At 26.2% G+C, this 22753-nt stretch overlaps 1 protein-coding gene across 3 annotated transcripts; it reads right to left on the bottom strand.

Moving 5' to 3' along the window:
- Positions 1-3541: 3541 nt before the first annotated feature.
- Positions 3542-13577, bottom strand: LOC107161954 (ras-related and estrogen-regulated growth inhibitor). Of its 3 annotated transcripts, XR_016191651.1 has the most exons (6): positions 13112-13577; positions 8137-8193; positions 6831-6904; positions 5400-5598; positions 4919-5190; positions 3542-3971 (listed from the first exon to the last, which is right to left on the bottom strand). XR_016191651.1 is itself a non-coding variant. In XM_015508593.2 (5 exons), exons 1-5 carry the CDS (start codon positions 13206-13208, stop codon positions 4970-4972), a joined length of 648 nt encoding a protein of 215 aa, XP_015364079.1. In that variant the 5' UTR covers positions 13209-13576; the 3' UTR covers positions 3542-4969. The 3 variants fall into 3 exon arrangements, 2 of the variants coding, with proteins under 2 accessions (XP_015364079.1, XP_015364080.1); XM_015508593.2 differs by having other exon boundaries at positions 3542-5190; positions 13112-13576; XM_015508594.2 differs by having other exon boundaries at positions 3542-5190; positions 13099-13118.
- Between the last annotated feature and the right edge of the window lie 9176 nt (positions 13578-22753).

Below are 22753 nucleotides of genomic sequence, written 5' to 3'. Positions count from 1 at the left end.
AACAATATTATGAATTTTTAACTACAAAATAATTTGCAAATATTCATGGTTTTGACCAATATTTGAAATTCAAATGCTAATAAAAATTTAATTTGAATTTCCAGGGGACATTTTTTTGTGATAAAGATTGACAAATTTGTAAGGAATCTTGTATTAAATTTTCAAATCTTAAGTATAAAAGGAAAATTTTTTATGAATTTATAGAATAAAATAATTTACGAATTTTCGTGATTTTTACGTATGTTATCAAAATTAAAATTTGAATGCATGTAAAAAAAAAATGTGGCTATATATTTCTTTTAATTTTCAACTGCTATTGCAAAACTATATATGATCCTTGTATTAAATTCTCAAATCTTAGAATTAAAAAGAAAAACTTTTATGAATTTCGATCTAAGATAATTTGAACATTGCCGTAATTTTTATGTATTTAGTCAAAATTTGAACTGTAAATGCTTATAAAAAAAATGTGTGACTATATATGTCTTTTATTTTTAAAATGCTATTGTAAAAATATTTTAGGAGCCTTGTATAAAATTTTCGAATCTTAGGTATAAAAAGAAAAACTTTTATGAATTTCGATCTAAGATAATTTGAACATTGCCGTAATTTTTATGTATTTAGTCAAAATTTTAACTTCAAATGCTAATAAAAAAAAATCGTGCATATGCATTTTTATAATTTTTTAATCACTATAAGAATAACTTATGAGGAACTTCGTATTAAATTTTCAAGTATTTTGATAGGGCCATAAAAATTTTATCGACACTTCAAAAAAAAGTTTTTAGAAAAATCAAAAATTTCAGTTGTCTATAAATGCCAATCTTAATAACTGATAAAATTTTCAAGTATCTACGATTTATACTTTTTGAATAATAACAAATGTTTAAAATCGTTTGAGGATATATCGTTATCGTTACGCTAAATTCGAAAAAATTTAAAATTCAAACGCACTTAAAATTTTTCCTATAACGACGCTTCGAGTTTTCTCTATAGCTATTTGAAGGAAAACTTATGGAAAACTTAGTGTTATATTTTTAATCCTTAGTTATAAACAGAAAAAATTTTATGATTTTTAAACTTTAAAATTACTTCAAATGTTCGCGATTTCGACAAATTTCGTAAAAATTTGAACTGTAAACGCTCATTAAAAAAAATTGTGACTTAAGATTTTTAATTTTTTTAGTTACAATAAGAACAACTCATAAGGAACCGTGTATTAAATTTTCAAGTTTGTTTGGTCGTCCAACATTTTTTTACCGACACTTCAAAAAAAAAATTCTCAAAAAAATTGAAAATTTCAGTGGTCTATAAATAACTCAAAAAAAGTCTACAATTTTTGAAAATTGAACTGTATATATATAACACTAACATAAACATTTGGTGAAAATTTCAAGTATTTAGTGATTAGTTTTTGAATGACAACCATATAAAAAAATCGATTTGGTCGAAAACTGATTTTGCGTAAAAATTCCCGTTTTTCTGTCATTTTTTTTTTGTTTTTCTCGATTTTTTTGAAAACTGTTAGAAAATGTTTACTTTTGACTATTATGCACCAAGGATCTTCAATTTTACATCGGAAACCACCCCCAAAGTTTGAAATCGAAGCATTATTTCGACTAGTTATGCTGTACACAGACACAAAAAAAAAAAAACACATCATTGTAAAATCAATACATTCATCACTTCGTTCAGAATCTAAAAATGATTTACATATTAGTAAAAACATATTATGTTAATACAAATTTTATATAGATTTAAAATATAACTACGTAAATTCTTGAGTTTAAAATTAGCCTCCCCCCTTTGAGCGTGATAAAACCCGCTCCTGTTACAACCATAGAGTAATAATGACTCAAAAGAATAATACTAAGATTTCCATGGTAAATAGTAAATACAAATTCAATTGATAACGATACATTTGAGAATTGCATTTTATTTTTATACGATTGATAAATCTTGATTTCTTTCCAACGTGGAGGATGGTGGTTGTATTGTGGTGAGGGGGGAGTGCTAGGGGACGAAGCTACTCTTAATTTTTCATTGTATTATATTGTACCCCTTTATTCTATTCATCAAGGTACGCCGTACGCAGGGGGACGCTGAGTCCATCGAAATTTTTATGAATATAAATTTGTTTCTTTGAAAAATTAAATAAATAAAAAAAAAACTTATAAATAATAAATATTTAATTTAATTTATGGCATTAGTTCATTATCAGTATATTAACACATATTACATCAGGAATGCAATACCTACTGAAATATTACATGGGTTACATGTTTCAAGTGTTTTAACTATGTATTGATCTGTGGTATAAATTGTTAAAATTCTAAAAATATATTACAGCTTTTACGAAAACTCCAGGTCCAGGGTGTACTGATGATAACAAAAATCTTTAGTAGACCCACGATTTAACCTAACCTAACCGAGTGTAGACCCACTAGACCTTAATAATACAATACAAGATCTGTGTGTTGTTTTTGCTATCAACGATATTGACGAATAACGATCGTTTTATACGAAAATTAAATATTATTTATATTTAATTTTAAAATATGGCTCGCAATTACTCGGTATTTTATTTTTATTTTTTATTTTTATTAGCTTTCAGTTTAACTATTACAGCTCAACAAATTACTCGGTATTATGTTGGCTTTAGCGGTTGAAGACTTGAAAATATTGTAATAATAATTGTAATTTAGTTTAAAATTATAAGAACTAAGAACCTCAGTTGGCTCAGTACCTCATTCCTGCATGGCTGCATGTCATGTCGGCGCTATAAATTAAACTACCTTGGTACCTAAACTATATTGTAATGAATACCACTTACCAATCATACTCATTTAGTGATTAGCAATATTCTGGTCACGAAAAAATAGTTAATATTGGATGGAGAATGGCGTAAGAGGGGTGGTACAGTTTTTTCCATGAAAATTAAATTTTTAAATTTATACAAAAAACCTTTGTCCAGGTTTTTTAAATTAAATAAGACATACCAACCCTATGATAAGCAGGTTAATCATTTAATAAATGTTTTATTCTAAGAACAGTGGTCAAAGCATCATTAACACTCATTACCCAGTTGGGTATCATTTTAGTTATAGCAGGTAGGTATACATAAATATGAATATAAGACGTTCATTGCTGTGAACTCCTCTGAAATAAATAGCTGTCAAAATACGAATAAAAAGCCGGATGATACTCACCTAGGTGAAAACTAGTGCTTTATATTATTAAATTGCGAGTATTTTAAATACGGTAGGTAATTGAATTGCTTTTATTTATCATTTCAGTAATACAAATAAAATTAGCGTAACTCGTTTTGTTATTATGTGTTTGTAGAGCTATTAACATTAAGGATTGGTGCTTATAAAAATAATTAAACAATATAAATGATTTAAACATTTATTGAATGTATAATAATATGATGTTTTATCAAAATATCAAGTTGTAATGAGACTATTAAAAATAGATCCTTATAACCGTTATGGTTATCGTTTTAAAAATTCACAATTATTTAAAATAATAAAAAAAAGAAACTATTCAATTTGCGATTTATTAAATAATTGTGAACATAATAGCATAGGTATGCTTTTAATCCATGCATTACATTCATGACATATTATAAAAAGACAATTTTTTGTCACATTCAAATATTAAAACAATAAATATAAATAAATGTCTTTTTTGAAAAAAAATAGAGTGCCGTAAATATACTGTAAGTACGCTAATTATAAAAATAATTTTTAACAAAAACACAAAAATGTACTTAGGTATATAATATACATGATATATGTAATGAGTATTTTGTATTAAATAAATCTGCATTTAGCTGCAGTAAGTTTGTAATATATATTTTTATAGTACAATATATTTAATACTTGTATAGTTGTATATAAGTACTATGGGCAAACTTATATGTTGCAGTTTCTGCTGTTGACAGTGCATAAATCCACAGTTGCTCGTACCTAAATTCGATGTAGGCATTTACCAGGTAATTCTTTCATCATTTAATAATTATTATTTCACAAAATATGTTTTTGAAAAAAAAAAGGCTAACATGATTTGTTGGTAGTCGTTAAAAAAACATTTTAAAATTTATTTTATTTTTACAGTTTTTAGAATTTTATTTCTTGAATGATAACATACAGTTTTAATTTTATATTCCAAGGAGAATATTTTTCTAGGTATTTTGATGAATAAAAGTCGAATTTAAGACAAGTAGTTAATGAGTATAGGTATTTAAATGACCGAAGTGGAGTGGTACGCGGTTATCCCGCAAAATGTCACTCCACTCATCCAAACATTCTAAAATTTAAAGTTTATAAACTTATATGTTATACCTCATAAAGTTAATCATACTAAATTCGATTTTAATGTATCAAAATACTCGAAAAAATATTCCACTTTTAAAGATTAAATTAAAAATTTACGTATGTTGTGATTCAAATAAGATAAAAAATAAATAATTTTAATAAAAACTTTGTTTAGTAACAACTCAAAACCATGTAAAAAAATATGTTTTCAAAAACTATTACTTTTTGAGTGTCCGACGTTAAACGAACCACCTGGTATAATATATTATACAAACAGTACAAACATTATGACCCTGATATATTTCGTTATCGTAATACCTAATAATATTACACATAGGTACAAGGTAATTCTTTTATCACGAACCAGACAATAAATATTTAGATAATTCAATAATATTGTGTAAGGAATTATAATTTTTTTTCTAGTTGTATAAACAAAAACACTGAAATCATAGAAAATATAAAACAGTATGTCCATAAACTTTTGAAAATCCCTTTACCTTAATTATCGAAATATTGTCTGAGAATGAAATAATTACCTTGTTTATACAATGTGTCATTTACTTAAATATGTGTATATACTATTTAATTTAACACACCACACTGTTGAACTCTGTATCCGGAAGATTGTGTTGGCGCTGTTAAATGAGTTATTCTTTTGGCAGAGCACTGTCGCTTTTACCACGGGCGTACGCCTTTACAACGGCTGTCTTTCCGCCCAACATCCGGTCCAATAACGATTGTTTGTTCTTCCGCCGGACACTCAACACCTCTCTGCAAACTTCAAGAAACACCTCGGCGATCTGTCCCACTTGTTCAGCGGCCGCCACTTCGGTGAAACAACATTCGAAATCTTTCGCCAATATTTCACCTGTATAAGAATATACGTGAGGAATAAAAATTAAATTGCCTATTAACAACACATTTGGCTAATTTTTATAGGGGACAATGCCCAACTTTCATCTCCCCCCCACTGTAAATAACACCACTGGTGACACTCATAGAAAAAAATTATCAATATGTTCTGTTGTATAGGTACACACTTAGTAAGTACACTTGTTGATATATTTTTTTTGGTACCTTCTTCCGTGCTGACTTGTCTAAGATGAACCATATCAGCCTTGTTGGCCACCAGCGCTACGGGCATTTCGAAAGCGTCCAACATGGCTTGTTTTACGCGGCGCACGTAATTGAATGAACGTCTATCTGTTATAGCAAACACTAGCACAAGAGCATCCGCCCAATTGTAAACGTCGTTTAAAGGTAACTCCTCGTCATTCTATAAATATATATAAAAATATGTATACATATCGTTATATATATATATAGACAAGTGTGTTGTTGGACCAACCACATCAATTATACACGAGTATAATTATAGAAATTGATTATAATACCGCGATGTATACCTATCCCTATATATATATATTTATTATTTGAGGATACAATATTTATAAGTTTGAGGGGGGAGATATAGAGTTTAATAGTTAATATACTTATTATGCAGCTTATAACTTATTTTTGATCAGTTTCCTCCAGTATGTAAATTAAACAGTGAAACAAATATAACGAGCAACTATAATACATAAATAATCATCAAAAAGTACAAACTCGTCCGGATATTTTACAAGCACGTTCAATGTATTAGTTTCAAGTTTTCAACATTCAGTGTTAATGTATAGATAGTTTGTTCCTGCTGGGCATAAAATGATAAAATTTTTTATTTGGAGTTAATTTAATTTTAACTCAACTTTTAACCCTAAATAATTTATTTTTTACTGATATTAAGTTTATAATTTAATAATTAACAAGTTATTTGAGGTATTCTTAAAATTACTTCTTTCTGCCTTAAGTCAGAATTTTTCAATAAAAATAATTATATGTATACATAATAAATTTTTATACCATTCAGTCATTTATTTAAAATTATCTATTGACCATTTGTATGTTAAAAATTATTGAATATGAGTAAATTTTATGATTAGAGGAATTCATTTTATTCGTTAATTTTTGGTATTAGTGTGAAATTCAGCACATTGACCAATTTGATAATAACCTTATTTTCAAATTTAATAATAAAACTATCTTATAATGTTATAACTTATAAGTTCTAACTGTTCTAACTTAATAGGTACCTAATAATTATTAATAAGTAATAAGTCATAATTCGTCATATTATTATCAAATTTAAAATTATAGCAAATACCTAAGAATATTAACCAGGACCCAACATAGGATTTTTATAATATGTATCTTAATTTTAAAGCAAATTATGATAATTTAAAATTGTAAATTTACCTTGAACAATACTCTTTAATCTTTAATTATATGATAAGTAAATTCACTCTAAAGTCTAAGTAGGTACATATGTATAATTAAATAATCAATGTAGATTCTTCTGAAAAACGTGCTATTTGCTATGTGTTGGGTAGTAAGATGAAGACAACATATGTGCCATGCACGATACGAAGTCCTTTTAAGACATATAGGCACATTAATAATCATACGTACTTTTGGACAGGTGTCTAGTATCTCGAAAAGAATCGGTTCGCTGTCCACCATCACTTCATGCTTGTACCTCGTTTCTATATTGCAAACGAATTCGATCAATCAATAAAAAGAATTTTGTTATTTCGTTATAGACCTGTTAATATTCCAATTATCAGATGGGTATCTATAACCTTTAAAAAAAAATATTTTATCAAGATTTTAACCTAACTAGTGTGTTTATTTTCTTATTAACTTAATAGCTTAAATAGGTAGGTATAGTAAAATATTTCATAGTAACAACTATTATGTTATTATAAGTTTGTGTTTATGCTCATATAGGGTAGTTATTTGAAGTTAACTTGAAAAATAATATGATAAGATGAATTCATGGTTATATGTCATATTTATATCTGTATAGTTAAAATTAAAACTAATTAGTTAATTACTTTTTGTGTAATCACGCTGTGTACAATGATTTTTAATTCACACAAATAACCAAATAAAATAAGTAATTTAGTTGTTATAAACAAATATTTCCTAAGCCACTACAGCTACCGCGTGTGTTACCTTATAAGAAGGGTAGAATAGAATTATTTTTTAATAAACATTAAATTTATAATTCAAAAAGTATAAAGTTTCACAATCACTGTACCTATGTGTGAGTGTGTGTTTCAGGTTGTACTAAAAAAAAGTAAATGTGTTGTTTGTTAACTGTTAACTTTTAGCTCAAGGTTCTTAACTTACTAATTCAAGTGAATTTTTTTTCATTAACTTGATCGCCTTTGTAAATTACTAGTAGGTACATACCTAAAGTAATAACAGAGATATCAAATATAGATACACTTCTAATTAACGTATATACTGTGCCTATTTATGAACACATTAAATGTGATGTGTTTAGCCGTTTATAATGTTGATATTATTTCTCAATATTTCATAGGTATATAGTATATACTTATAAATTATTGTGATTTGCGAACTTGTGCAAGATGAAACATTAAAGTCTATGTGGCCTTAGCTTATTGTATATTATAGGATTCTCATTTCAATTGTGTAGTATGTAATCTCATCAATATTTTATTTGGCCTTCAAAAGTTATTTTTATCCTTAAACGTTTTCACAAAGTATTTGTTTTAGTATAAGTTTAGTACCAGATAATTATTACAAATAAAGAAAATTTAAATACACACAATATTATTAATTATTTAAATAGTCTTATTTTATTTTAGTACCAGTTTATAATTATTTTTTTTCTGCAGAATAATTTAACCGTGAATTTTTTGGCCTGTAATTCTATTTTTGCATTTATTTTCAAATTAAAACTTACCAGCTTGGTGGTCATATTCTCCAATATATCTCTTTGTTAAAAACCGTACGGTCAATGCTAAAAACAAGAGAAAAAAACAGTTAATTTATGTTAAGACTATATTTACAACTTCTACGTTCATAAATATTCATTAAATTAATTTTTTTTTTATTTACCAGGTAAATATTAAAAAAAAAAACATGATTTGTCATGACTCCATATTAATTAACACTTTTGATGAATTAAAAATGAGTAGGTACCTATAGGTTGTTTAATGGATTATACCTAGATATACAGGGCATAACAGAAAGACCTGACAAATAAAAAATTATTCTAATTAAACGTATGACAAATTTTATTATATTATATGATAAGTAAATAATTTAAGAAATATACTCATGTCAACAAATTCTCAAAAATCATATTTTTAAAAAATGTATTACGTTCCAAAATTTAACCAAAATAATATAGTATGTTAAGAGAGTTCAAAAAAATAAACTACTTGACTTAGATAAATCTTTTTACCATCAAAATTGTTCTAATAGGCACTAATAGGCTATTTTGAATTTATTCAAAAAGATTTTAACTAAATTAAAATTTTGTTATTTTCAGTGCTAAAAATAATTGACATAAAAAAAAATTAATTATACATTTTGCGCTATAGGCTCTTAATTATAATAAAAATAATATATATTAATATATATTAATCTGAACAAAAGTTATTACAAATATCAATTCTATTCGTTACATCTTGTGTAGATACAATATTATGTTAAGTTTGTGGTTTCTTGTGATTTGAATTTCATGATTATAATTTATAAGGATATGTCACCCACATGTTTTGTCTTTGTCTTAAAAACGTACAACATAGCAAATCTTTATTCAACAGTTCTGCTTTTGTGTATTTAGGTTTAGAACATTGGTTAAGTACAGTTTAGTATAAACCTTTTTATCAAAAAGATGGAGCATAGATATAGACAATATAAAATTGTCATAATTTTATAATTTTTATTTTCACGTATTATAACAACAATTATTATAATGCCAAACTTAAGCAAACCGTGAGCTAAGCCCTTCTTCATTTCTTCGTTAATTGATAAATTAGTTCCAGAGCAATAAATATTAGTTTTAGCCGTTTTAGGTATCCGTAGTATACTGACCGTTAATGATGTGAAGTTTTAAACATTTATCATTAGGGAAAATATGGGATTGTTAAGATAAGTAATAATTCCTAAATTATTATAGAAACAATTCTGTTTATTTAGTGTTTGATCAGTGATCACCTAGCTATAGTCGTGTCCTATAGTGAAAAAAAGTTTCTGTTTATTTTTAGATTCTGAGCGGAGCGATGAATGTATTGATTTTACCATGATGTGTGTTTTTTTTTTTTTTTTTTTTTTTTTGTGTCTGTCATCACGTTTTGGGGCAGTAAAAATGCTTCGATTTTTGACTTCAGTACCTCGTTCGATCAGAAAGTGAATCTAGTTGGTACTTTGGGGGGTCAAAAGTAAAAAATTCTTAATACTTTTCTAAATAATTGAGAAAAACAAACTAAAAATTAAGGGAAAAACGGGAAATTTTACGCACACTCATTTTTCGACAAAATCGATTTTGGTTTTTGATGTAACTTTAAAACAAATGACCATAGATACATGAAATTTTCACCTAATATTTATATAAGTATATTCTATCCACCATGCAATTTTCAAAAAATTTCGACTTAAGTTGAACTATTCATAGGCATTTCAAATTTTCGATCATTATTAGTTTTTTTTTAATTAATATCGATAAAAATTTATTTGTTGGGTAGAAAAGCTTGAAAATTTAATACAAGGCTCTTAACATATTGTTACAATAGCAGTTGAAAAATAAAAGAAATTCATAGTCACAATTTTTTTTTTATAAGCATTCAAAGTTTGAATTTTGACAAAATACGTAAAAATCACGAAAATTCACAAATTATTTTAAGCTAGGAATTCATAAAAAATTTTCTTTTTAAATCTAAGATTTAAAAATTTAATACAAGATTCCTTACAAGTTTTTCAATCTTTATCACAAATAAAAATTCCACCTGAAATTCAAATTAAATTTTTATGAGCATTTGAAATTTAAATTTTTACAACATTGGATTTTCACTTTTAGCGATTTCCTTATTTTGGTGTAACTCTAAAACAAATTACCACAGATACTTGAAATTTTGACTGAATGTTTATATAGGCGTGTTATATATTTGATAAAATTTTCAAAATATTTAGATTTGTTTTGAGCTGTTAATGGACATTTTAATTTTTCAACTTTATTAGTTTTTTTTTTCTATAAATATCGATAAAAATTTATTTGTTCGGTAGAAAAGCTTGAAAATTTATTACAAGGCTTCTAACACATTGTAACAATAGAAGTTAAAAGATATTAAAAATTCGTAGGCACAATTTTTTTTTATAAGCATTTAAAGTTCAAATTTTGACTAAATACGTAAAAATTACGGCAATGTTCAAATTATCTTAGATAGAAATTCATAAAAGTTTTCCTTTTTAATTCTAAGATTTGAAAAATTAATACAAGGCTCCTAACATATTTTTACAATAGAAGTTGAAAAATAAAAGAAATACATAATCACAATTTTTTTTTATAAGCATTCAAAGTTTGAATTTTTACAACATATTATGTAAAAATCACGAAAATTCGAAAATTATTTTATGCTAGAAATTCATAAAAAATTTTCCTTTTATATCTAAGATTTAAAAATTTAATACAAGGCTCATTATATATTTTTACAATAGCAATTGAAAAATAAAAGAAATATATAGTCACAATTTTTTTTTTATAAGCATTTAAAGTTCAAATTTTGACTAAATACGTAAAAATTACGGCAATATTCAAATTATCTTAGATAGAAATTCATAAAAGTTTTCCTTTTTAATTCTAAGATTTGAAAATTTAATACAAGGCTCCTAACATATTATTACAATAGAAGTTGAAAAATAAAAGAAATACATAGTCACAATTTTTTTTTATAAGCATTCAAAGTTTGAATTTTTACAAATATTATGTAAAAATCACGAAAATTCGTAAATTATTTTATGCTAGAAATTCATAAAAAATTTTCCTTTTATATCTAAGATTTGAAAATTTAATACAAGGCTCATTATAAATTTTTGCAATAGCAATTGAAAAATAAAAGAAATATATAGTCACAATTATTTTTTATAAGCATTTAAAGTTCAAATTTTGACTAAATACGTAAAAATCACAAAAATTCGCAAATTATTTCAAACTAGAAATTCATAAAAATTTTTCTTTTTAAAACTAAGATTTGAAAATTTTTAATAATCTATAATATATCTTAGACAGATAAACCGTCTTCGCTCAGAATCGTTTTTCGTATACAATGATATAATATCATTGGATTCAAATTTAATTCCATCCATTACAGTAACCCACTTGTAACCTACTGTACAGCAGAGCGACATACACGACTTACCCGCTTTTTTTAAATTATATATATAGGAATATAATAATATAACAATAATCGGAAACTTTTAACTCGTACTATATTTTGAATTGTTATAATTATTTAAATAAATATTTATATAAAATAGTTCAAAATTGAAAATGACAACATTGCAGAATTTTCTATGTTCAATTGTGTAGATTTACTTTTGTGATTTTATTTCCTTTGATACGCCAGCAAGATTGCTCAATCGTGTCGTAATAAAGGGGTTTTGCTCAATTTTATTGTAGCCAAGAAAATTATCTGTGCTCCTTAATGAGTTTTAATGATATTTACGCAAACTATTTAGTTATATGAGCATTTTTAAATTGTTATAATTTGCTTGAAAATTAAAATGTCTTAAAAAAAACCCATATCAGAGCATAGATATAATGATTATATATTTAAGTTTGATAATAATTAAATTCTCTTTAATATTGAAAGCTATTGCTCAAAATTGGAACTGCCGAACACAAAATATTCGCTATGTCTTATAATACATTTGCAAGCCATAGAAAACATTTTTTGCTTCCTCTTAAAAACTTTGATAACCGTAACTAATTTGGTCTATTTCAAACAAACACAAACACGACTGAAAAATGTATTAAATTAAAATTTAAAATTTGATAGGTGCTTGATTCCGAAAACGTATTCAATAAATTTAATGCGAAATTTATAAATTTGAATTTGTGTGATTTGTAAATAGAAAAACGTATAATTTTAATAACGCAACGTCCAAGACAAATCTAAAGTACGTGCAGAACTAATAGTATTGGATGTATTAATGTATTATACTAAAAAATTTAATAATAATAGTATAACAATATGTGCAGCTGAAATTATTGAAAGATCTGATTTACTTAATCAACATTATACGTCTCAACCATATATGTATCATCATGTACGGACTTTGGACGCAGTGTATATTATGTGGCTGAAAAAATTTCTCCTCATATATATAATTGACCCTAAATAAATGCTCATGCGTCATGCTATTATCATTACATACATTACCCTGTTATGTATTATATTATATACTAGTCTTTCTGAAATTTTTGGATATTATATAAGTAACCGAATCTTGATTCAATTATCGAAAAACACTCGTTTCTTGATTTGAGCGCGATACGTTGACTGTGCAGTGACGTATATAATAGTGCTGTGCTTTAATAATATAAATATCAGAAATGTTCAAAGTTCAAAGTTCGACTAGGCGTGTATAACGAAATAGTGAAATGTAGACGAGTATGTAGGTTTTATAATTTTAACTTTAATCCTAAAATTTGTTGTGTGGGTGGGCAGAATTCTAACCCAGCTACTAAATTAAGTGCAGATATTATATATTGACTCCGGTATGCGAAAGTCGGAGACCTGATGTAGCCCGATGTAGGAACATAATATATAAGGATCTAATTAGGTGTGTAATTTAGGTAGTACATATTATAATATGTGTAATTAGTGATTATGTACATTGTATTATTTATATAACATACGGATGCTGCTCACCGCTTTTGCCGACGCCGGGAGCCCCCAGAACCGCTATCTTCACTTCGGTGAGCGACGATTTTTTCCGCCGGATTCCTCGGATGGGATTCGACGACATTCCGTGGCGGAGTACGATATTATTATTTTAAATACCTACCTATTATTATTATAATAACGTGTAGATCGGTATTTTTTCCACCGCGTTAGACAATCCACAAGCGCACATGCACTGTATATTATAATGTTATAAATTATATTATAGCAATATGACGGACCTATATACACACGGCTTGTGATTAATATAAGTTTTATTAACGTTTAAATTCTATTATTGTACGTATTCGTGAGCGAAGACAGACGAGGTGGATCGCGTTTTTCCGAAAGGTCGAAAAGGTCTGGCCGGCTAGCCGGGTGTTATAAAATATTATAATATCGTCGTCAGTGTTGTAATACAAACTCGCACGTTCGCGACAATGGTCGACGATAATCGAGCCCGTCCGAGGGAGAGAATCACCTCTCGCCACGCATAATATAACTCGGTAAATATAGTATATATAATATATTATTGTGTCTGTGTGTGTGTACGGGCTTTGGCGCTCGTTCTATGTGTGTGTGTGTGTGTGGTTATATGGCGAGCAATGCAATATATATATATATATATATATATATGTATAAATTTTATATTATAAAAAAAGCAGCGCGCTCGCTACTGCGCCCCGCGCGAGTTCTAAAAATAAAATATTGGTCCCCGGTCGGGTGGGCAGGCCAGCAGTCGCTTCCGTCACGCGCCGATTACCCGAAACGCGCGTGCCTAACTACGCCGCCGCGCCCGTTCGAGACGCTTTTCTTATAACATTATTAATACTGCTTATCGTGAAGGTATGCGATGAAATATCGTTTTTTTGGAGGTTATACGACCGTATTCAAATTCAGGATGGCGATGGGCATTGACAAGTACCTATGTATTGAAGACTGGGGTGATTGGGGGGGGGAGGGGTATATTAATAAGTACAATGTTTTTATTTATTAATAAGGATACGGCCAACAATTACGGCTGTTTATAATTCAATTAGTATGAACAAAAAATAAAATACATAACAACACGTGCTTATCTAAATCTTAAACAATATTTAGTATAGGTACTGTTATAATTAAGTCAGTGATTTTAACTTGGTAACTTATCATGAAAAAAAATACAAATGATTTATCGAGTAACCAGAAATTAAGATTCTGTTGATTGGTTCGAATAGACTATTATATTATGTTTTGTTATAATTTTGATGATAAGTAAGGGTGTAGAACGTTTTTTATACACGATTCTTAATTCGAGGGACATTTAAAGGTATTTGGCTAAATGGAATTACTACATATAATATATATAATATATACAATTTAATAATTGAGTAATTAGTATAGATATAATCAAGTCACATTATGCATTTTCCTTTTTTTTTCAAGCGACTCCATAGTATTATAATACCATAATCAGTGGTGAATGTTGACTTTGATGCATGGTCATTGGTCATGCTCATTTATCATAATGTATTATAGTTCTATTTAATTTATAATTAATAAATAATACACAAATTTGTATTCATTTACAAATAATAATGTAATTTAATATATTAACAATAGCACTTACTTAAATAATTTTAACTGAAACTTGACTAACTCTTTTAACTAAAATAAGTGACTGCAAAGTATTAAAATTTCTAATATATTCTATTTTTTTTTATCTTTGTGAACACTTGTAAGATTAGGGATTTTCGGACAAACCCTACTTGTTTAATAATTTCACTTTTTTTCAGAAAAACATCGCCTTGAAAAAGGTTTTGAAATCAAGTAATTTATAACACATTCAATTTCTACGATAGGCGTTAGCCATAATATTATTTAAAATAATATAATAATTATAATACTAAATACTATTAAACTAAATATATTAAAAAATAGCACAATTAAACAAAACAAAAAAAATTTTCATATATTCGTACATTTCAATTTTATACATTAAGACGTTGACGAAGCGCAACAAAATGAGCATGCCCTGGGTGCTTAGTACCGTGGCTACAAGTAGAGTAGGTCTCGGAATAATTGGTATTTTATAATGACAACAAGCCTCGTATAGCTTACAGTGCTTACATATATATCCATCGCATGCTCTGATATTTAATGTTACAATAAAGATAAACACAGTTAAGTATACTTAACAGAAATAGACGACATTATTGTATTACATTATGTTTTTTTTTAATACGTAATATTTTATTGATTATAAAATAATTTTATTAATAACGTTTTTGTTCCTATAAGCATGCTGAGAATGCCTGAAAAATTTTCCACTGATCATAATCCACCAATTTATTTTTAGTATGTTCCACCAATACTTTGAACTGTTAAATTGTTAAAACTAAAAAGAATGTTTCTTCTACCTATAAATTATTATCTAGGGGGGTGGAGTGGCCGAGCGGACTAAGGTGTCTGTTGCCATGCACGCAGTCGCCGGTTCGAACCTCGGTCACGGGCGGCATCGCTCTTTGGGCATTTCGCGGTGTCTGGAGTGAGAGGCCGCTGCCCCCCAACCGGGCATGGCAGAAATCTACGAGTGCCCATTCAAAATTCTGCCAAAATACCCACGTGTTTAAAACCTACAGTACCTTCCCCTACAGTTCCCCCAGGCTAATGACCTCAGTTTTCGAAGCCTTAACCCTAAAAAAAAAAAAATTACTATCATATTTTGTTGTGGATTATAATTTAAAATTATTAAAATGGTAGGTACCCGTATCGCGGGCATGCAAGCATACGCTGCATGCCTGGCACATAACAAGCATCGTATAAAATGAATTAATAATTATTTAGACATATAACTCATATAAGTATAAACTTCTTTACATGCTTATGTATAATATAGGTAACCGAAATGTTTATAATTACACGAGTTTATATAATAATGAATGATAAAATTTGTATTTAATATAAAGATGAAATAAATTCAAATTATATTGAGGTAGAAAAATCATGTTTTCTATGACTATCGAGGGATTAGGAAATTGTGAAGTAGGAAAGCATGTTTTTAGGGTTGAATTTTGTTACCAGAACGGGCCAGCCTCTTAATTTAAGAAGTAATATTTATTTTTTAAATATTTAATTTTTAAACAGTAACTATCAAAAATGATCATCAAATATTTTAAATATTTAATAAATGTTTAAAGTTTTTGAATTTAAATGATTTTTACGTCTAGATTAATTTTATAATTAACAAAAACAATGATATTTCAAAAAAAAAAAAAAGCAGGAAAGTGGATATCGCTTTGCTGTACAGTAGGTTACAAGTGGGTTACTGTAATGGATGGAATTAAATTTGAATCCAATGATATTATATCATTGTATGTGAAAAACGATTTTGAGCGGAGACGCCTTTATCTGTCTAGGATATATTATAGATTATTATAACTCATTTTTTTTTTTGATAAATGTAGACAAACTTATAAGCAATCTAGAATTAAATTTTCAAATCTTGATTTATAAGAGCTTATTTATATAATAAGAGCAGTTGAAAAATAAAAGAAATACATAGTCACAATTTTTTTTACAAGCATTCAAATTTTAATTTTGACAGACATCCACGACTTACCCGCCTTTTTTTAAATGAAATTATACCTATGTGTAAATTCACAAAAATTGTGTTATTGATAGATGATATAATTGTACAAAATCTTCATAACATTTTAAATAAATATTATAAACTATTTAATGGTATAAATAGCATGTACAATTAAATTTAATTAGGTAAAATATATTATCCTATGGTGTATCACATTAATTAATGTGTCTACTTATATTTTATTGTAAATTACAAACTCAATCTATGAATTTTTATATCCCTATAAGTTGTACAAAATTATTGTATTCTACGTGTTTATAAACTTACTTATTCCGATTTTTTCTTTTTAAGTTGATTGTTCTATTCAGTGCATCCGAAATGTATGCCAAAAAAATAAACATAAATTGGAATGTCCAATCGCATGGAATTCCGACATTTTTTTTTGTTGACATTGGTACAATTAAAATTAAACCGTTTAATTATTTTTCATTTAGGGAAAACTACTGGTTACAAGCTCTTATAGTTATGAATTTATGATTATCAACATATACATTGTAAAATGATAACAATTTACAGATTTATATTTACATATTAGGAATAGAGACTAACATTTAAGTAACCGGGGTTCTTAAAGACTAAGGAGTTAGTTGATACTTAAATAACTTCAGTATTGCTTATATATATCATATTGCCTTGTAGCCAAGGTGTGTTTATAAATACACTTTGCTTATGACTTAACATGGTATCATAATAATAAAAATTTAAATGTTAAAATAACACTGAATTAAAGCTAAATTAAATTTATATTAATTATATTTGGTATTTATTTAAATATAAATTACAGATATAACCAGTATAATTTAATTTACCCCGGCACTGGTATTTTTAAGCTTTAATATCTTTATTATGATGATAAAAGACAGTATAATATAAAAAAAATGTATAAGAAACTTTGTATTAAATTTTCAAATCTTAGATTTAAAAAGAAATTATTTTATGTACCTATTTCTAGCTTAAAATAATTTGCGAATTTTCGTGATTTTTACGTATTTTGTCAAAATTTAAACTTTGAATGCTTAAAAATAAAAATTTTGACTATGTATTTCTTTTATTTTTCAACTGCTATTGTAATAATAAGTTAGGAGCCTTGTATTAAATTTTCAAGCTTTTCTACCCAACAAATAAATTTTTATCGATATTAATTTAAATAAAAACTAATAATAATTGAAAATTGCATATGACTATAAATAAATCAATTTAAGTTGAATTTTTTTGAAAATTTTATGGTGGATATAAAATACTTACAAAAACATTCGGTGAAAATTTCATGTATCTATGGTCATATTACTCTTTACCCCCCAAATGTACCAACAAGATTCACTTTCTGATCAAACGAGGTACTGAAGTCGAAAATCGAAGCACTTTCACTGCTCCAAAACGTGATGACAGACACAAAAAACAAAATTACAAAAAAAACACACATCATGGAAAAATCAATACATTTCTTGCTCCGTTCAGAATCTAAAAATAAATAAACAAGTACATGGTTTCAATAAATGTTTTTGTATTCAAAATTTTTCTATGCATCAGACTTTTACAGATTTGCTATATTGAATTTTTCAAAAAAATGTATAATAGATTAAATTATTAAAGAAAAAAAAATGTTATACTTTTTGTGCGACATAATCGTCTGTAAATATAAATATATAGAAAAATAAATATTTATTAAAACAAAAAATATTTTAATTTTCGTGTTGGTATAATGTTGCGTATTCTATAGTTCAGTGTTTTAAGGTTTTTAATTGGAGCTATTTACAAATTAATAATTGTTATTTATTATTAACCTAACTTTTATATCACTTAACCAAACTACTTTTGCATATAATATTTTCAAGGGTCGTTTGGTAGATTTGATTTTAAGTTCTGTGGAATGCTTGTGCTTTAAATATTTAACTACATTACATAATATGTTTTTACATGTTATTAAATAAAAATAATATTATGTAATCTTATTGTATAACGATTTTTATTATTATTTATTTTTAAACGATGACGGATTCAATCTGATTTCGATATATACAAGTTGGTTAATTGTTTATATAATATATATTATAATAGTTAAATACCTACTATTAGGTATTTAACATGACGTAATAAGTTATGATAAAAACAAGAACAAAATTTATTATATAACAATGATAGCTATATATAGCTACAATAATTAATAGTTTTATTTTTCAATATCCACTCAAAGAATTTGATGATATTTTGGGCCAAGAACCATCACTCGTCATTTCAAATGTGTTGTAATCTTATACACACAAATATCGCCTATAGGCTATAGGTACCGAAATAAATAATCAAACGTGTCACAAAGAGCCTACAAAACTCCTTAAACTATGTAAGCTTGGGACTTGAAATTTTGACAATACTACCGTACCTTATTCGTATACTAATATGTAGATGTAGAAAAATGATTTCCCAAAATTCTTGTTTTAAAGAGGTACACAAAGGTTTTGAGATCAACGATGAAAATAGACATTTTTTTATTTATTTATAAATAGTTGCCATGATGGTTACATAAATAAATTGCAATTTTTATCGTAATAAAGAAAATGTTACTTATGCTATCCAACATCAACTGATTTAAAAATAAATTTTTTTTTAATTTTTGAACACCATCACAACGATTAAACAACGAATTAAACAAAGTTTGAATGTAGTTTTACAGGCACAGGGTCAGCTATAGTATTAATTATATATATTATAATGTACGGTTAAATTGGTATATAATAATTTTTATTTTCAGTTTTCTTGTATTTTTTTTTACCTTTCTGGAGTTCTGTGTAGAAAATTATTGATTAATAAGTACAAAACTAATAATATGTAAGTTATATTTATTTTAGTAGATGTTTTATATTTTCATCGAGTATTATGTATTTATGTATGTATTTATTATATATATTATATATAATTATTATATATTATTATATATAATATATATTATATTATTATATATATTATATATTTATATATATTTATTTATGTATTTATTTATGTACCTACGTCCTACCTATAATATAATCGTTTTTGAATTATTAGACATGGCATTTTCTCAAACCTTTAAACAATAATTGTAGAATGTAAAATCTACATTGTAGATATGTTAATTTTTCTAAAAGATTATGAACTTTTTAATTATTTTTGGGGTGTTTTTGGTATATATACGAATTAATAATAATTATTACACTTCTCCTTCAAAAAGAATAACACATTTCACCTATGCGTAAAGCGTAATAGGTAATTATTATCTTATTACTTGTATCTACGGTTCTCAATCATTATACACTACTATATAGGTATTTAAATAGTTAATATTATTATAAAGATTTATATTGATTGAGATAAATTGGCTCATCGGGAAGTTAGGATGGTAAGATTCGATTAAAAATTATAGTCATACTTGAGTATTAATATTATAAAAACGTTATTACTTATTATAATATTACTATTATTTATGTTTTAATTGTTACTATTTTTTCCTCACCTGTTTCATAAGTTTCATTTATTTGTAATTTGACTTTTGTTATAATTATTTGTCATTGAATAATTTTTAATAGCAGCTGGGTATTTTGTTAGTTTTTTTTAATAACCAACAGGAGTAGCTCATTTTTTTATTCATCAGTTTCGTTTTGATCTGATCGGGTTCGAGGTGAAAAATATATCTTCACAACTGGTTCCAGATAGTATTAAGAGTATGCGAGGATAAGCCATTTTTTAAGATTAGAAGTTATACAAACTTTCAAAATTGAATAATAATTAGTAACGATATTATTTAAAAATTGTAAATTATATTTCTTTCACAATAATTCTTCATTGAATTAAATTTGACTACAAAATTTCTAACTAAAGTACTTATTTAAATATCGTTAAAATTCGGCTATTATGTCATAGATTCCTACCCTTGTATTATAGTGAATATATATAAAAAAGTAAACATATTGAATATGAACATTAGAGAAAGATTGCAATACTTATACTCGGGTGACATATTTACCATAGTCAATATTGGGCTTTAAACATTTCATTTAAATTTTTTTTGCATACAAGTAAAATAAATTAATATATTAAAATTAGCCTATTCAAGGAAAATACATTTGAAAAGTGTTTCATAAAAATACGATTTAACATCAGAAATAATTTTTAGATTCATTATCAATATTTATTTCGTCTATGTTTACTTTCACGTTGATAAAGATGAGGGATGTTGACAATTCGTTCACCAACAATTCGTACGAAACCATAAAAGCGAACGCTTCTTTCCGAATAGGCACATATACTGCAGCAATGTATATAAGTATATCCTAAAAGGTGATCCATTCAAATGTGCAAACTCTACTATTTGGATGTAATATGAATGTATTGATTTTACAATGACTTGTGTTTTTTTTCTTTCAGTTATCATATTTGGGGTAGTTAAAATGATTTGATTTTCTATTTCAGAACTTTTTCCATTAAGAAAGTGAATCTAGTTGGTAAATTGGAAGTAAAAATTTCTAAAAGTTTTCAAAACGTCGAGAAAAACAATAAAAAAAAAAAATTAAGAAAAAACGAGAAATCTTTCGAAAAATCAGGTTTCGACTGAAAAATTTGATTTTTCTTGTGGTTAATCACTCAAAAACGAATAACCGTAGGGTACATTAAATTAAATTTTCACAAAATTTTTTTCTACAGTAAAATCAACTTTTACTGTTACAGTAATGATAAAATGAGTTAATTTAAATAGCTATATCAAAAAACATATCATATGAAATATACTTGATATAGATTATATAGATTTGGCTGACAGATTATCTCTGCTTAGAATCGTTTTTTGTAGGTACAAAATCATACCATATTGTGCACCTCAAGCTCATTTCGTTATGCTGATCATATCATGACAAATTTAACAAATCCATTATAGTGGCCCATTAGACAGTGGACATATATACTATACAGTAGATTGCCTACCTTTTTTTATCTTTATAATTTTTTAAGATATTACATTTTTGGAATAACAGTATTTAGGTATATGATTTTTAGTTTTCTATTCTGAAACAAAATATTTTTAGTGGTGAATCTCGATGCATACAAATGAATTTCAAACAAAAAGTAAATTCTTTTTATTACAGATGGTATTTAATTACATAAGTGGAGTTAAGTAGCAAAAGGGACCTCGAAAATTTTAATCCACATTTTGCTCTCTTCTAAACTTTAACGACTTACACTAATCAAAGGTATTAATAAGAAGTAGCTGGTAATTAAAGTTAGGATTTTGACGATTGATGATGATTGCGACTTCGAATTATTGGGTTTTTGCACAAAGCAATAACAATAATCGGTATTAATTACGTGTATTCGCTGCTTGTGATTTTACTATACTTTGAGTGTATACTAAAGTACATGGGTGTTTTAATATTGTACCTATAATCTATATCGTTGTCAAATTTATTTAAAATTTATATATAATATATTATATATTATAAGTGATGGATCTTCAACTCTATATACAATATATCGTTATGGCACTGATAATATTTATCGATTAAATTTTGGTAGAATGACATTATTTGTGAATCTTTGTTTTTTGTAGATCGTGTAATTATTATTTCAATCGATATTTGTTGACTATAATAGACTATAGTAGTTATATTTAATTATATTATAAAAAATTTTCCTTTGTATTATTATTAAATATTAAATATAAATATAATTTATATGAAGGTGCCTACTGCCTATAATATGCATATATATAATGTGCAATTCACTTTGAGCGTTAAAACAATGAAATAAAATAATAATAGTAATAAACAGGCAGTGATTGTTCAAATAAAACACATCAGATATAGCCTTGAAATGGAAGATAAACAAAAACAAATTTAATAAAAAAAAAGTTATTTTCCATGATTAACATTGATTTTGTGCATATTATATCACACTATAATATTATTATTGTTGTTATTGTTGTTAATAAAGGTCATTATTTAATACATATATATATATATTTTTTTTTTTTTTTG

The sequence above is a fragment of the Diuraphis noxia genome, unplaced genomic scaffold, assembly GCF_037042655.1.
Source record: "Diuraphis noxia isolate RWA-SAM2 unplaced genomic scaffold, SU_Dnox_SAM2 contig0004, whole genome shotgun sequence".
NCBI lineage: Eukaryota > Metazoa > Arthropoda > Insecta > Hemiptera > Aphididae > Diuraphis > Diuraphis noxia.
The sequence above is the reverse complement of the archived record's forward strand: the minus strand, read 5'-3'. Positions and strand labels throughout refer to the sequence as shown.

Bases quoted from the DNA above. Each gene is read 5' to 3' on its own strand.
- LOC107161954 (XM_015508593.2), bottom strand. From the start codon at position 13,208: ATGTCGTCGAATCCCATCCGAGGAATCCGGCGGAAAAAATCGTCGCTC. The intron at 8,194-13,111 runs GTGAGCAGCATC...TCTTGTTTTTAG, and splicing joins TCCCGGCGTCGGCAAAAGCG to CATTGACCGTACGGTTTTTA. The intron at 5,599-6,830 runs GTACGTATGATT...ATATATTTATAG, and splicing joins TACTAGACACCTGTCCAAAA to AATGACGAGGAGTTACCTTT.